General features: G+C 30.5%; 1 protein-coding gene across 14 annotated transcripts in view; it reads right to left on the minus strand.

Moving 5' to 3' along the window:
* Positions 1-9,078: 9,078 nt before the first annotated feature.
* LOC134685304 (MAP kinase-activating death domain protein-like) overlaps positions 9,079-15,519 on the minus strand; it is an 82,731-nt gene continuing 76,290 nt past the window's right edge. For 8 of the 14 annotated variants that reach the window (XM_063544959.1, XM_063544947.1, XM_063544946.1 and 5 more), the window contains one exon: positions 9,079-12,951. In XM_063544959.1, coding sequence (XP_063401029.1) covers positions 12,814-12,951 — 138 coding nt within the window. In that variant the 3' untranslated portion in view covers positions 9,079-12,813. The remainder of the gene's footprint in view (positions 12,952-15,519) is intronic. The other 6 variants (XM_063544958.1, XM_063544957.1, XM_063544956.1 and 3 more) reach the window with 2 other exon arrangements.

Raw genomic sequence — 15,519 nt, forward strand, 5'->3', positions numbered from 1 at the left:
TGGAATTGCATTCCCATCTCTTGTATTTATAAGAGAAATTTATATAACAAATTCACGTATACTTGATATAGCATGGAAGAACACGTGAATTATAGAAAGATAAGAAGACACATTTTTAACTTAATAATTTCCGGTGTGTATGTTCGATACATACAATGAGACTCTAACCAATTAAAACGTTTGTATATAAGTTAGTCGAAATTTCCATTGATATTATTCAAATAATGCTACCATTTTTATCCAAATTATATTTGAGCAAAATTCATGAAATTGAACACTTCATTCATCTTGTTTGCACAATATACATTAGGTTTGTTTTAACTCATTTACTTAAAACATTATATGAATGTTAGCATTCAGTCTGATCAGATATGGAATTAATGCTCATCTCTGGGGAAAAAACGCTATAAAAAATATGAAATCCTAGTGACGCACCAGTACTATTTCAAAGGAATTCAAAACAAATATCCATTTTCTCTGCAAAAGCTTACACACATTGAAAAGAATCATTGGCGAATGAGAGACATACATATTACTGTGGTTATGTATTTATCTCAGAACACAAAGTATACTGAGCGATACCGTTAATGTTTGTGTAGACATTAATGATACGGCCCGAAACTTTCTGCTCGTATATTCCGGAGAATTTCCCAAACTATGAAGATGATTTTATAGAGTTCTTTTATTTGTCTTTGTAAACAATACTACTGTTTAGTTGTGGGTTTTTTTGGTCTGTGTGTATATTGAATTTGTTTTTTTAATAAAATCAATACCAATCAAAATTCAAAAGGGGATGTCCTTTATCAAATGGCAAGATCAAAAGCTCATACACATCAATTGAATGGAAAACAACTGCAATATTCCTTATGTAGAAATGGTGAAATGAATATCACACGGTAATAGATACTCGCACTGTTTGTACTTGGAATGAATATTACATGGAAGTAGATAAAGTTTGCATTTGAAATAATCATTATAAAGTCTATATTAGCGTCACTAATGAGTCTTTTGTAGACAGAAAGCGCGTCTGCCGTAAATATAAAATTTCAATCCTGGCATTTCTGATGACCACTGACTGGGTCGACGCCACTGCATGCTGATGGAGTTTTAATTCCCCGAGGATGTCACCAGTCCAGAGGGTGTCAGAGCCCTTCTGTGTTGACTTGAGTTATTATAGATATGTTCATAATTATAAATTAACTTTTTACAACGCTTTTAATTTTTGACCTACTAAGGCTTTTCTACCCTAGGAAAAGATTACCTTAGCTGTATTTGGCAAAACTTTTAGGAATTTTAGATCCCCAATGCTCTTCAACTTCGTACTTTTTTTGGCCTTTTAACAATTTTTTTATTCGAGCGTCACTGATGAGTCTTTTGTAGACAAAACGCGCGTCTTTCGTAAAATTTCAATACTGGTATCTATGATGATTTTATTGTTACATTCAACTACACTTAATAAAGAAGTTATTTATTAGTATTTATCAAATAATATATTACGTAGTTTACATGTATCTTTCAAGCTTCGCTTTATTCCTTGAGGCTTGCTATTATTGGTTATAATTCATATGTTTATTTATATATTAATTTATCAAGTAATCAATAAACATGTGAATAGACACTAGCATATTAAACAAGATTTTTAGATTAAATCATCATAAAACTTTGTATGTAAATACCGTTAAAACTCTTGTTTATCATTCATATATAATAAAAATGTATGATGAAATATAAATAAACAAGGACGTGGGAATATGTTAATGACACAGCTTTTCAAATGATATAGAAAAAAACCTGTCAGACATGTAAAGGTTATGATACAGTGTTGAACAATAAACAATGGTATGAACGATAGGTGAAAAGTTCATATGTATATAAAAATATTGAATCAAATTAATTTCAAATATGATAGACAAATGCGTGGAATCCGTGAATAAGACGCCTCTACATCTACATTCAAAAGCAGAAATACTTTTGGGGGTCAACGTACAGTCTGGATGAATAGACATGATCAGAGAACAAGCTTACCCTTCCGGAGCACTCCTAGTTCGTATTGCTATTGCTTATTATTTAGTTTTCTATGTTATGTCATGTGTTCTATAGTTTGTCTGTTTGTATTTTTTTCATTTTTAGCCATGCCGTTGTCAGTTATTTTTCGATTTATGAGTTTGACTGTTCCTTTGGTATCTTTCGTCCCTCTTGTAAATCGTCTGTGATTTTTTTTTTAAACAAAATAGGAATAAATTCAATGTAGACTTTAAATTATCACACTTTGTACTACTGATTTGGAAATTTAACATTTCATTTCTATTAGTTTATATGTTTTGTTTACATTCCCCTAATTGGATTTCAATAAATAAAAAACAACACTTCAAAGCAAAAAATAAATTCTACGACATAATCAGTGGCTATCAAAAGCAATTGTATTTCAAATAACATTCCATAACTTGTTTTCAAGTCATTTACACTTTCTCAATGGTAGTTTGGATTGATTTAAAACATCTCATTGATAGCTGATCGTGGACACTAAAATGCAAGCATTGCCTTATATTTTTTAAACCGACAGAAAGAAAAATATGACAGTTCAAATAAATTACTGTGGATTCATTTATTTTCGTGGGTATCAATTTTCGTGGATTGCTAAAAACTTGCATTTTCGTGGACATTTGATTTCGTGGTTTTGACAATCTCTCTATACAAAGCATATTGAAAATATTTTATTCGTTGAACATTTGAATTCGTGGTTGACCTGTACCAACGAAAGCAACGAAAATTGATATCCAATGAATAATAATGAATCCACAGTACCTTTAATCACTTGGACAAAATCTTTCACATGGTTTCTTTTATAGACCCTTGATAGACATTTTTTCTTCCATTTTCTATATTTTTTGCGTGCTAAATTAATAGTACTGGCTTTGAGCCTCTTGTGGTTTTTATTTTGAGTCAAAATGGATAATATCTTACATCTTCTAATAGAAAAAAATTCCATAAACCTTTTAAATGTTTGTAAAAGATTACACACTATTTCTTTACAATGTGCTATTTTACAGTAGAAATGTACACTTTTTTGTTCATAAGCACTATTTTTGGTTAAAAAATTAAGCAAATAGAATTAATTGTCTATGTGATTATTTAAGATATTCAATTGTTAATTTCATTATTCGCGAATGATCGTGCTGTGTTGTCTTTTTGAAACATTTTATTGTTAGGTATTTTAAAACGCAAATATGTTCTGAATATTCATCTGCAACCTTGTCATTCTAGTTATTACGTTCACAAATCAGTGCCTATAAAGTATCATTTTACAGGTTTCATTACAAATGTTTTTTTTTTTTTTTTTTTGCCGCTTTTCGGTTGTGTTTAGATATATTAAAACAAGCACACACCAAAACGAACACATGTTCAAAATATGCAATTCAACCTTTGCATTTGTGCTCTTCTAGTTAATACTCTTATGGTTATGAAATTTCTTTTCCTATTTGTTTTTCATGCCTGAGGTTTATGCAGCCTTCATAATGTTTTTAAGCGCGTCTGACCGAATGAGTCATAAGTTGGTTGGGTTTTTTTTTTTTGTGGTTATATTGTTATGTATCATAAACAATCAAAGATTACGGACGCAAACCTAGTCAAAAGATTCAACTTAAACAACACCACTGGGTCGATGCCACTGCTGGTGGACGTTTCGTCCCCGAGGGTATCACCAGCCCTGTAGTCAACACTTAGGTGTTGGCATGATTTTTTTGAATATCCTTAATATGATCATTTTTAAAAATTTCCTGCTAACAAAACTTTGAATTTTTCGAAAAGCTCAGGATTTTCTCATCCCAGGCATAGATTACCTTAGCCGTTTTTGGCACAACTTTTAGGAATTTGGATCCTCAATGCTCTTCAACTTTGTCCTTGTTTGGCATTAAAAAAAAATTGATATGGTCACTGATGAGTCTTATGTAGACGAAACGCGCGTTTGGCGTACTAAATTATAATCCTGGTACCTTTGATATCTACTTAAACCTTGCAGTTGTTTTTCCATCAATTTTATATTCCAAATGTATCTGTATAAATTTCATTGTTTTCGCAGCCAATTGATAATATTTACAAATTCTCTAAAAGGTGTTTTGGATGCCTTGGTTCATCGGAACCCATCAGACATTACCATATAAATTTAAGTTTTTTAAACTCAAAACTAAACTTCCCAAGAATAAAATCTCTCTTTCTAAACCATATATATCTCAGCAAACTTTAAAACAATAAAGCATTTTTTTTCTACGACGGGTTCCACACGTGGAGCAGGATTTGATTACGCTTCCGAAGAACCTGTCATCACCCTCCGTTTTTGAAGGAGTTCATCTTGATCGGTGTCAAGATCTATCTTTTTGTTTTTTGTGTACTATTGTTTGTATATTTCTCTTTTTCATCCCTTGCCTTGTCATTACCTTTTCTACTTTCAGACAAATAGACAATCAACTAAACAAAACACTACATAGAAAACTATAGACAGCGCAAAACACAAACACAACCAAACAACTTGGATGACCGCAGATGCTCTGGAGGGATAGGCAGAACCTGTTCCAAAATTAGCACCTGTCGTGTGACTCAACCCGGTGATAAGTTTAATTTTGTAAGTCACAATCGGAGGAAGTAGACTTAATAACTTTATAACAGATGTTTCAATGATGTTCATGAAGAAAAGAAATTGACGATTTTCAACTTTAAATTATCATGAATGTAAATGCTTATACCACGTTTATAAATAAAATCATCATACATACCAGGATTGATTTTTTTGTATGAGCCAGACGCGTGTTTCGTCTACAAACGACTCATCATTGAAGATCGAAAAAAAGTTTTAAAAAAAGCACGAAGTTGACGAGCATTGGTAGCAAATATCAATGTCACTCGACCAAGATCCAACTGAAGTGAAACCGCTTTAAGAATTCTATTTCAAATGTTTTGAGGCAGTTCGATTTTCAAATCAGTTCAAATGAGATAGTCTACCAATTATATTGCAGAAAATAATCGGTCTAACATTAATTAAATACTTTAATTGAAACCATTTGAGTAACTTCTGACGTACAAAATTTCAATCCTGGTATCCATGATGAGCCTATTATTCAAAATAAAACACGAACTACATTTAGAACTTTATTCAGATTTTATTTTTAACGTTGATAACTTGTAGACAGTCAAACCTATACTAAAATATAAATAGACTACAGTAGTATACAGCTGTGAAAATGTCATAAATCGATTGAAAGAAACGAAACCAATCCGGGTTACAAAAAGAAACCGATAAAAACACATAGAAACGGATTATTTGGTAACATCAGAGAAATGTCTCTTGTAACATCTTCCATATTCCTGATTTGTTAAATAAGATCATAAACGGGCAGCATGATTCTGATGTAAGAAATAGTATTGTCTCCACCGGGAGGCGAACCTCTATACAAATGTCAGGACTCTGACCAACTGAGCAATAAAAGTTCTTACCTAGCTCAACTGCTTACAATTTGCTAAGAATTTATTGAGAAATATATATACTGTAAGGAAAGCAATCCCATCACAGTCTAGATGTTTTTTTGTTTTGTTTATGTATTTAACAGCTAGTTTGTCTGGCTATTTATGACCGATTTTGTTAGATTTCCACTGCAGATGAACATTATGTAATTGATATATCATTAATATCACCCTCCAGTTGTGTTCTACAATACAATATTGCAATCTGCTCGATGATCTGGTTCCGTTATACAAGAAACCTTCTAGAAAGTCAGTGTGGCGAGAGTTTATGTTAAATATTCTAGACCTTACTCAGGAGTATTTTAAATGCGTTAGAATAAATTTAGTTTTTTCGTGGCATATAAATGTTTCGAATTGGTCCTGCCTTTTGATTGTATTAATAAATAGTTGGTATAATTGAACTGATTTTATGTTTCGTGGTAGATAAATTATTATTTACATTACAAACTTTATAAAGCACATAATAAGTATGCCAATGTCAGAAAAATATCAACTTGTTTGTATGTGGCTTAGTAACAAAAGAAGAGCGAGATTAAACGATAGTCTATTATTTCGTGTCAAATACTAACAAGTCATTATTTTTCCATCTTCGCTAGCTAAGGGTTACGATCCACTCCCGCTCTCTTCGCCCATGGCGGATTGAACCAACATTTGTGAATAAATGTTGCGCCATCTGTCGAAGATTAAGGTCACGCCAGTTCTGAATATATTATTCCTGACCAATGGTAGCACTTGAACTCTTCAATTTGGAAGTAAAAACACGGTAGTCTAGATTCTACACACTTGTTAAAGCCGGAAACGAAAATATACGTCAACATTCATGCATTTGTGCATGAAACATACAACAGGAACTACTATTAGTTGATTAAAAACATTCAAGTTGTTACTAAATATAGTCGTATATTTAGGGATGTAAAGATTTGTTGCACAATAAACACGTGGCAATTGTTTACAAACACTTTCTACATTTACACGTAATCATGTTAAAGGCGCTTTTTTATTGGATGCAGCGAGTTTCGACTGCAAACAATAAAAATCCTAACCCTGTGTCTCCGAAATTTTATCTCAATCCGCCAAGGGTGAAGAGAGCGGGAGTGGATCGTAACCCTTGGCTAGCGAAGATGTAATTTTTCTGACATTGACCTCATTTTGTTTTTATACTGCAATTAAAAATGTCGACAAAATTTACGCAAATATTTCACAATGAGCTCTCACAATATATACAATAAATTAAACGAATTTTCCGTCTCTAAACAAAACCCGAATTGTAAAAATGTGAAGGTGCATTGAACGAAATATCCCTTGTCATTATTTGGTAGATAATAACAACGTGGAGTGTTCTAGCCGTAAAATGTTACATTTTTGATGAGGGTGAAAAATAAGACTTGACGTAAACAAAGACCACTCATTGCATTTCTCTCATATCAACTCATGTGTGATGTAATATCAATCTTAGTTATGGTATCGTTGACGAGTTTATGTAGACGAAACGTGCGTCTGGCGAAATAAATTAATATAATCCTAGTGTCTTTGATAACTATTTTACACCACTAGGTCGATGCCACTGCTGGTGGACGTTTCGTTCCCGAGGGTATCACCAGCAAAAATATTATTGTTACATTGGAGACTAATTGCCGGAATGCACAGTTGGGTAAGGAAACGATTAATTACGAATGTAACAATAATTATTGAGGCTACGGTTACATTGCGTTATTGTTACATGAAAAACAGCAATATACGCTGGATTTATTAAATTTAAATCTTCTATAGTTTTGTTGCCTAATTCTTTCATATGTACCAAATAATACTTGTAATAATGACAAATAATAAAGACTATAATTCAACCAATTGTGTTTGAATAGTTTTACGTATTAATGTTTTTTTTTATGTTTTTAAAGATACTGTCCCAAGTCAGGAGCCTCTGGCCTTTGCTAGTCTTATGATTTTTAATTTTAGTTTCTTGTGCATAATCCGGAGTTTAGCGTAGCGTCCATTGTCACTGAACTAGTATACATATTTGTTAAGGGGCTTGCTGAAGGACGCCTCCGGGTGTGGGAGTTTCTCGCTACATTGAAGACCCATTGTGGCCTTTGGCTGTTGTCTGCTCTATAGTCGGGTTGTTGTCGTTTTTAAGTTGACACATTCCCCATTTCCATTCTCAATTTTACTTCAGATAAGTAGTGTCAAAGGCGAAAATTATAGTTCAATGGTTTGTTGTTGGGAACCGAGTCCTTTTCTCAGTATTTAACTGCACACCTACTCTCAAAACTGGCATTATACTTTGAACAAAGGATGATGAGATTCCTATTACCAATTTAGTTTTGGGTGAAAAATGTAAAACTTTGGATTGGTTTGAAACGAAACTGATTTAATAACAAGACACACATTTCATACAACTATACAAACGCAGTTGTGAAAAAATGATATATCAAACTGTGAACTTAGGTATACATGCATCCATGAAGGACGTAATTTCGTTTCAAAATCAGATGGAGCCTAAACCAAACGTAACGTCCCCCCCCTTTTTTTTAAATCTATATACCTATATACAAAAATTGTTTGGAGAGGTTTTATGTAAAAAAAAAAAAAATGTGTCGGACTTTAAAATGCTCCAAAAACCACTTACTGGATATGTATTGTATGTAATAATTGTAAGTATTGTAAATATAAAATAAATGTTTTCAACTTTCATTATTTAGTAAATATTACTAGTTCCATCGTACATTGTCGTTTTTTCATGTTACAATAACGCAATGTAACCGTAATTAATCAGTTCCTTGTCCAACTTTGCTTTGCATTCCGGCAATTAGTCTCCAATGTAACAATACTATTTTTATTATTGTTAAATTTCCATGTAACCGTAGCCAGTGCCTACAATTAAATTGTAACTAAAAAATAAGTCAATCAGTGACACTAACAAGTGAACTCTAGCATCAAGGAGTCAGACTGCACTTCTGCATATTTAAGAAAGTTAACCTGATTTCCAATAATAAAGTTTAACAGCTAGTCTAGTAGAAGTATATCTACTTGAGAATATTGTACCCGCTCCCAAATATTCTGATAAGCCAAATTCTAGTGCAAATAACGTCTTTGTATCTAAACTCTTGTTCTTAACTTTGGTTGATCACGCCTATAGTTAGAGATGGGGTATCCCTTAAACTTTATGATCATCCTTCTAACTGAGGAAATGAGACATCTTTAATTTCAAGTAGATGGATGCTTCTGTGTAGTGTGTGAAGTTTTGTATGTGAGGGTTAAAGCATACTCCTTTCTATTTTTTTATGGGACAAGCCCCTGGGCATTATGAAGAAACACAACAACATGTTAAAGATTTTTTATATATATATATAGATTAGACCGCTGTTAATCCAATTTGAATGGTTTTACACTAGTCTTTTTGGGGGGATATTTATAGCTTGCTGTTCCGTTTGAGCCAAAGCTTTGTGTTGAAGACTGTACTTTGACCTTCAATGGAGAGTTATCTCATTGGCCCTCATACCACATCTTCTTAAATCTATTTTTCAACTATTACAAAAAAACAGAGAATAACTAATAACAATGAAAAAATATGTCTAACAGGCTTTATTACAAGTTTGTATATATAACATATTCAATATTAACAATTTAATTATTGCACGTGCATCATTACTTTCTATATACAACTATCTATATCACAAAGAGCAAATTAATACACTGTTAGGTATATATTTAGTACACAAAAACATAAACATATGTAAAATAAGGATTTCTATAATATCAACAAAGTTAAAAACTAAAGAAAAAGTTTTTAATGGATTTCCATAGAATGAATGGTTGCATACGAAATTATATGCTTTAGCTTAAATAATATAAAATGCATTTCTTAACAAGACATATCGAGACCCAAGATTTCAATCATTGTAATTTTACCAACTAAACTGTGCTGTTAAAACACTCTTTTCCCCATGTATGCATGCATCAACTAGATATAGGAAAACTAGTATCAACTAGTATTCATATATTTTGACTTTTCTAATTACTTTCTTTCAAATTGCAATTAATTAGGACAACCAATTCCTGGTAATAAACTTTGAACTCATAAAATAAAAAAATATTGTTGTCGAGTTCTGAAGCACTTGCACAGTAATATTATAGAAATTAGTTTAAAACAAAATAAAAATCATTATCTCATGTTCTTATGAATAAAACGAAAATGATAAATGAGTACTAAACAATAAATTTAAACTGTAATGAACTTAGTGCATCTAGTGATAGTTGTTGTGGATTTCACATCAAAACTTGGCCTCACATATCTCATCACAACTTAAAAGTCCAGCTTAATTATTATGTCAAGGTCATTTCTAAAGCAACAGCAAGGTTTTGAACAAACAAATTATTTTGTCTTACATTTCATAATTTCAGATAGACAGCTAAAGAAATGAGTCTTAAAATAGTAATACCTGTGTTTCTCTCTTCGTCTTGTTTTTACTTTATATTTATTACATAGTGAGAGAGACAGAGAGAGATAAATTATTTTTTAATATTGAACTATGCTGGTCAAGGTTACTTCTTTGCAGAGGGAACATGTAAAGGAGACTATTTATTTACGGAATGCTTAAACATTTCTATCAGCTTTTTTTTATATGTCAGACACTTAATTATAGAGAATCATAGCTATCACAGAGCTTCCAGTATATTTCAATACTTACAATGCAATTAATCACTACATGTGTTGGTAAATAATTAAAACAATGCCAAATATTGAATAAGAACTCATTTTTGTCAAGTCTTTTATTTTGACGTTTGGCTAATTCATTATGAATCAAAAGCATCTGAATATGTCTTTGAATAATAATAAAATAATGCCTTAAGTTTCCTTAAAACTAAGACTGGAATAATGCCCCAAACATTTTTAACAATGTAAACATACAATGAATAGAAATAAATTTCATGCAATTTTTTTCCCTTTTGCCATTAAAAAATATGTTCAGGTATTCACCATTTAAATTGATTATAAAAAATCAACAATATATGAGAGAAAGGCAAACTACTTGTTTGATGGGAGATATTTAATCCCTGTGCAAAAGGTTTCAAATTTGAAAATATCTCCTTTTAAAATATTTTGTTATATCAAATTCAAATAAACAATTACATTTTTATTGAAATCAAAAAAATCGTTGTAAATTTTTTTGAAAATCCGATTAAATGTTGGTATAAATACTAAGGTTCTTATCAATACTTGAAAAATTAAACATTATAGTTCTAATTTATTAATATTTTTTTCGAAATAAAGAACCATATTTGAGCAAACTCAAATACCTCAACCCTCCACTTTATAATAAGGATTTATTAATAGTACACTAACAGCACTTGTTTCCTGATGTTATGATACATTCTGTTATGATTCCAGATAGTAATATTATCTAACACTAACCTCTTTTTGGTATCTTTGAACTCAAAATTAGATCTAGAGACTTCAGAATATAAAAGGATCTTCCTATAATTATATGTGACCATACATGTAAGTAAGAATAAGATCCAATGTAAAAATTTGATTTTTAATAAGGAACCAAAAGTGACTGACAGACTGTCTTAATGAAGGAAAGGTAATATGCCCCAATTATTTTGCAGTATGGGCTATAATACAAATTGTAATGCTAGGTATTTAGATGAACTTATGTAAGATCTAAATGAAAGAGGTAAACAAAAAATGCTACTTCTATGCAAGGTTCTCACATTTTCTTTTACAAAAGCGTCAGATAAAAAACAAGTATATCTACATCACAGAAAGTAACAGTTAGAATTTATTAAAACACAACAAGAATTATAAAATTGTTTTTCTACAAACAACAAATTTATCACATAAACATTTTCGCATATTAACACAGTCAATAAATTATCTAATTACAACCTTATATATATATGATTCAACTATATGACATTACAAAGGACATAATTTGCATTGTTGTACACATTGTCTTCTAAAGCAAATACAATTTAAAATAGACCTTGACCAGCACCCAATAGGTCATGGATAGCTTGAGATTCACCAGTAAGTCAGAGAAAAGTAATTTGAATAAAGTTTATTAACATTCTTATAAATCCTTACATATTGGGCAATTGATTTTTAATTAATTCTATAAATAATCTGGATATTTCTCATTTTTTTCCAATGAATAGGCTCTACCTACTTTAGTAATAAAACACAATACAGATATATTCAAACCTCAAAATGCTATATTCAGATCAAATAATATTAAATTTGTTAAGAAAAAATTCCAAGCAATTTGTAAAACTAAATTCCCTTTTGCTTTAGATCGTTGAATGAGAGCCTATAACAATTGACCCTTTATAAAACTAAGAAATTGAAGTAAAACTGGACAGCAATAAGATATTTATGACCAGAAATATAGATTCGATAGACTAGAAAAGTTTCTAAGGACTAGCATAAATTCTGATCAAATACAGACAACAAATTTCCATACATAATCCACCTGTAGTTTATTTAATAACAATGACAAATGATAGACAAATGCAAATCATATCTTTTTTTTATAATTTGTGTAAATATATTATTTTTTTCTAATTGCAACATGAACTAATCCTATGCTTTCTCTAACATAAGGCAGAACCCAAAAAACAACCAAATTTAAGGTACATAAACTATTAGATCTACACATATAACTTTTACAATGATTATACCATATAGCTATCTATAGCCGTAATAAAGAAGACAAACACAGTTATAAAAATACATTTTCAATTCAAAAATAGAAATTTCTATAATAATTATTAAATGCTTTATAATGTAAGCACTGATTTTTTATTACTTGCAGCAGTTCTTTGGTACTTTTAATCTTTTTGACAATTTTGATTTTGGCAGATTAATTGAAATACTGCAAAAGTTTCTGAACATTTTTGGTTATATATGTTTTTGAATGATATTTGATATGGTTTATCAGGTATTTAAAAAGAAGGAAATTACTGAAATTTTAATTTGACCTAAAGCGATTAAAAATTTCACAATTTTACAATATAAAGACAAAAATATTGAACATTGAACATTTTTTATGAAATGGCAGGATAGTTATTTTAATAATTAACATTATCAAACTCCGAACAAATATACAACCAATTAATTATATATATATATTTTTTTTTTTAAATGTTCAAAGAAAACATCTTAAATGGATAAGAAAATAAGCTATTCTTTAAACAATAAAATTCATTTTTAACACGCTCACATTTGATGCTGACAAGTAAATAAGTATCGTTGGTTAAAAAAATCTGAGCAAAATGAAAGTGAAAGTAGAATATTTGCTATGTTTGTCTTCTTTGATGCTGAGCTAAGTTTTGCTGTTTATCTAACAGTAAATGTTGTTTATCTTGTTGTTCCTTTTCCATTCCTGCAGCTACATAGGAAAATACACATAACACTGCATAACATATCTGGTCTGCCTAAAAAGAAGAAAAAAAATATATATTCAAACAAGGTTCCAGGTTCCATATATATATCATGAAAACATAAAGCACTTCCTTACATATCATTTTCAATCATAAGAAAATACAACAAACTTTGAATACTGATTGTTTGATTGAATAGATCCATTCAAATTTCTACTTTAAATTTTTCCTCTTTGAGGCCTCAAAATACTTGTGTTTCTGCTACCATACAAAAATTAAAATTCAGAATATGTACTGTACAGAAAAGTTAAGGAATTTAAAACTAGACTCCTGAAACTCGTTATGAATTGAAAATTATGAATGAAATAATCTTACAACCAATAAAATCTCATAAAATTCTTCACGCTTACATATCAAGTTTAAATATATAACTTTATAAGTTCAGTAATATCTTCTCTCTTTCACAATATCATTTTAAATGTTAAAATTTAGCTAGCTATTTATTTTTATGACAGGCCATGATTATCATGATGCATCTTTTATTCACTTTTAATGAAGAGATTTTAAAAGTAAGTTAAATTATATCTTTAACAGAATATGCAAAAGGAGTATGTTCGATAAGGTCCTAAAATGGCCCCCTTTTTTAGCGTAAATTTCAAATTCGAATTTATTGACCAATATCACGATAAATAATAGCTAATACATTGACTAGATAGGATTTAAGCCATTTTGTTAAATATTTTACGTTTCTGCATTTCTTTATGACGTCACAAGTTGTAAATTTCCAAAGCTTATTGGACAGGAAACATAGAGCGCATACGTGGACAACAAGATCTTTTAAAATAATGTTTGTGAAGACATTTCACATGTCTTATTTGAGTATTAAGCTTGTCAACGACACCTGAGCTCTATGTTTCCTGGTCCTTTATTTGGTTTAAATCCAGCTGATTTTGTTAAAGGAGAAGGTAAAGACAGATTTTGGCCTCAAATTTCAGGTTCGTCTCACGAAAGACTTTGACCATTTTTTAAACACTTAAGTGTCTATTTTATTTGATTCAATTAGTTTATGTGAAAGATTTTAATTGATTTAGTCATTAAAAATAATCCGATTCAAGCTTAAATATGAAAAATCTACCAATTATACCAAAAAATGTCACTTTTTAAATGGTTGTTGTCAAAAATGAAAGTGGCGACATCCGTGTTCATCCACAACCTTTATATATGATATGAATTATCATCAAATACAACTTACATTTCAATATTAAGGATAAACAAGAATGCGGCCACTATTTTACACGAAAACCAAACATCTTAAATTTAACTAAAATGCTAGAATTGTGAAGATTTCAGTAATTTAGCATGACTTAATGGTGCTACTACCCAATATATGTTCATTGTATTGTCAAAAACAGCCAATATTTATGTAGCAGAAGCATTCTTTTGTCCAATAAATAACTAAAAGTTTACATTTTAACAAATTTGTAAAACTCCTTTATTTTGGGGCCAAAAAGAGGTCTAGTCAGACCTACTCCTTTCACCAAAATCCCTTATCTTAACCTTTTTGGGATTAAAAGATCTACATATTAGAATTAAACTTTGACAAAAACAGTTCTGTTTAACTTTCTCTCATGTCTTTAAGGCAACTTCAAACATTTATTGTCTTTTAACTATGAACTTTATAATTGGGGCCAAATATGGCAACATTTTCTAAAAAAATGGTTTAAAGGTATGTTAATCTACACTAATAAAGCAATAACAAAAAAACAGCAAAACAAAACATTAGTGCTAAAAGGTTAATAAGCTGTTAGTAAAACAAGAAAAAATCATCAGATATTAAAGGTTAACATTTACAAGCAGAGGTATCATAAGATATAATACTGTTTATATATAGTCTGTAAAGGTAGTGAATGTCTAATTAAATTAAACAGAAAATTTATATATATTTTTGTATATGATATATAGATATTTTTGTGCTTATGAGGTATAGGGGGATGGTTGACATCTCACAAACATGTTTAACCCAGCCGCATTTTTGCGCCTGTCCCAAGTCAGGAGCCTCTGGCCTTTGTTAGTCTTGTATTATTTTAATTTTAGTTTCTTGTGTACAATTTGGAAATTAGTTTGGCGTTCATTATCACTAAACTAGTATATATTTGTTTAGGGGCCAGCTGAAGGACACCTCCGGGTGTGGGAATTTCTCGCTACATTGAAGACCTGTTGGTGACCTTCTGCTGTTGTTTTTTTATTTGGTCGGGTGGTTGTCTCTTTGACACATTCCCCATTTCCATTCTCAATTTTATTTTATTGGTTATTCTGTTTGTAGTAAATTTAAGGGATGCCATCACGAGTAGGTTTACAGAAAGCAGAAATATTGGAATAAAGGGCAAACTGGCATTGACTTTGGGATTGGTAATAAATCTAACCCAGGGCCAAAAGTTTATGCATTGAAATTGTGGAATTATCTAAGTTTATAGCACATTTACTACACTTCAGAACTTTATAAACAGATTTTTTTTTGTTAACGAAAGGCAAGAATATTTATAAAACCAAAACTATTAGAAAGAAAATATATTTAACTACTTGTACATATTATTGTGAATATACTACCACCTTTACAAACTA

Source organism: Mytilus trossulus, chromosome 9 (assembly GCF_036588685.1).
Source record: "Mytilus trossulus isolate FHL-02 chromosome 9, PNRI_Mtr1.1.1.hap1, whole genome shotgun sequence".
Classification (NCBI taxonomy): domain Eukaryota; kingdom Metazoa; phylum Mollusca; class Bivalvia; order Mytilida; family Mytilidae; genus Mytilus; species Mytilus trossulus.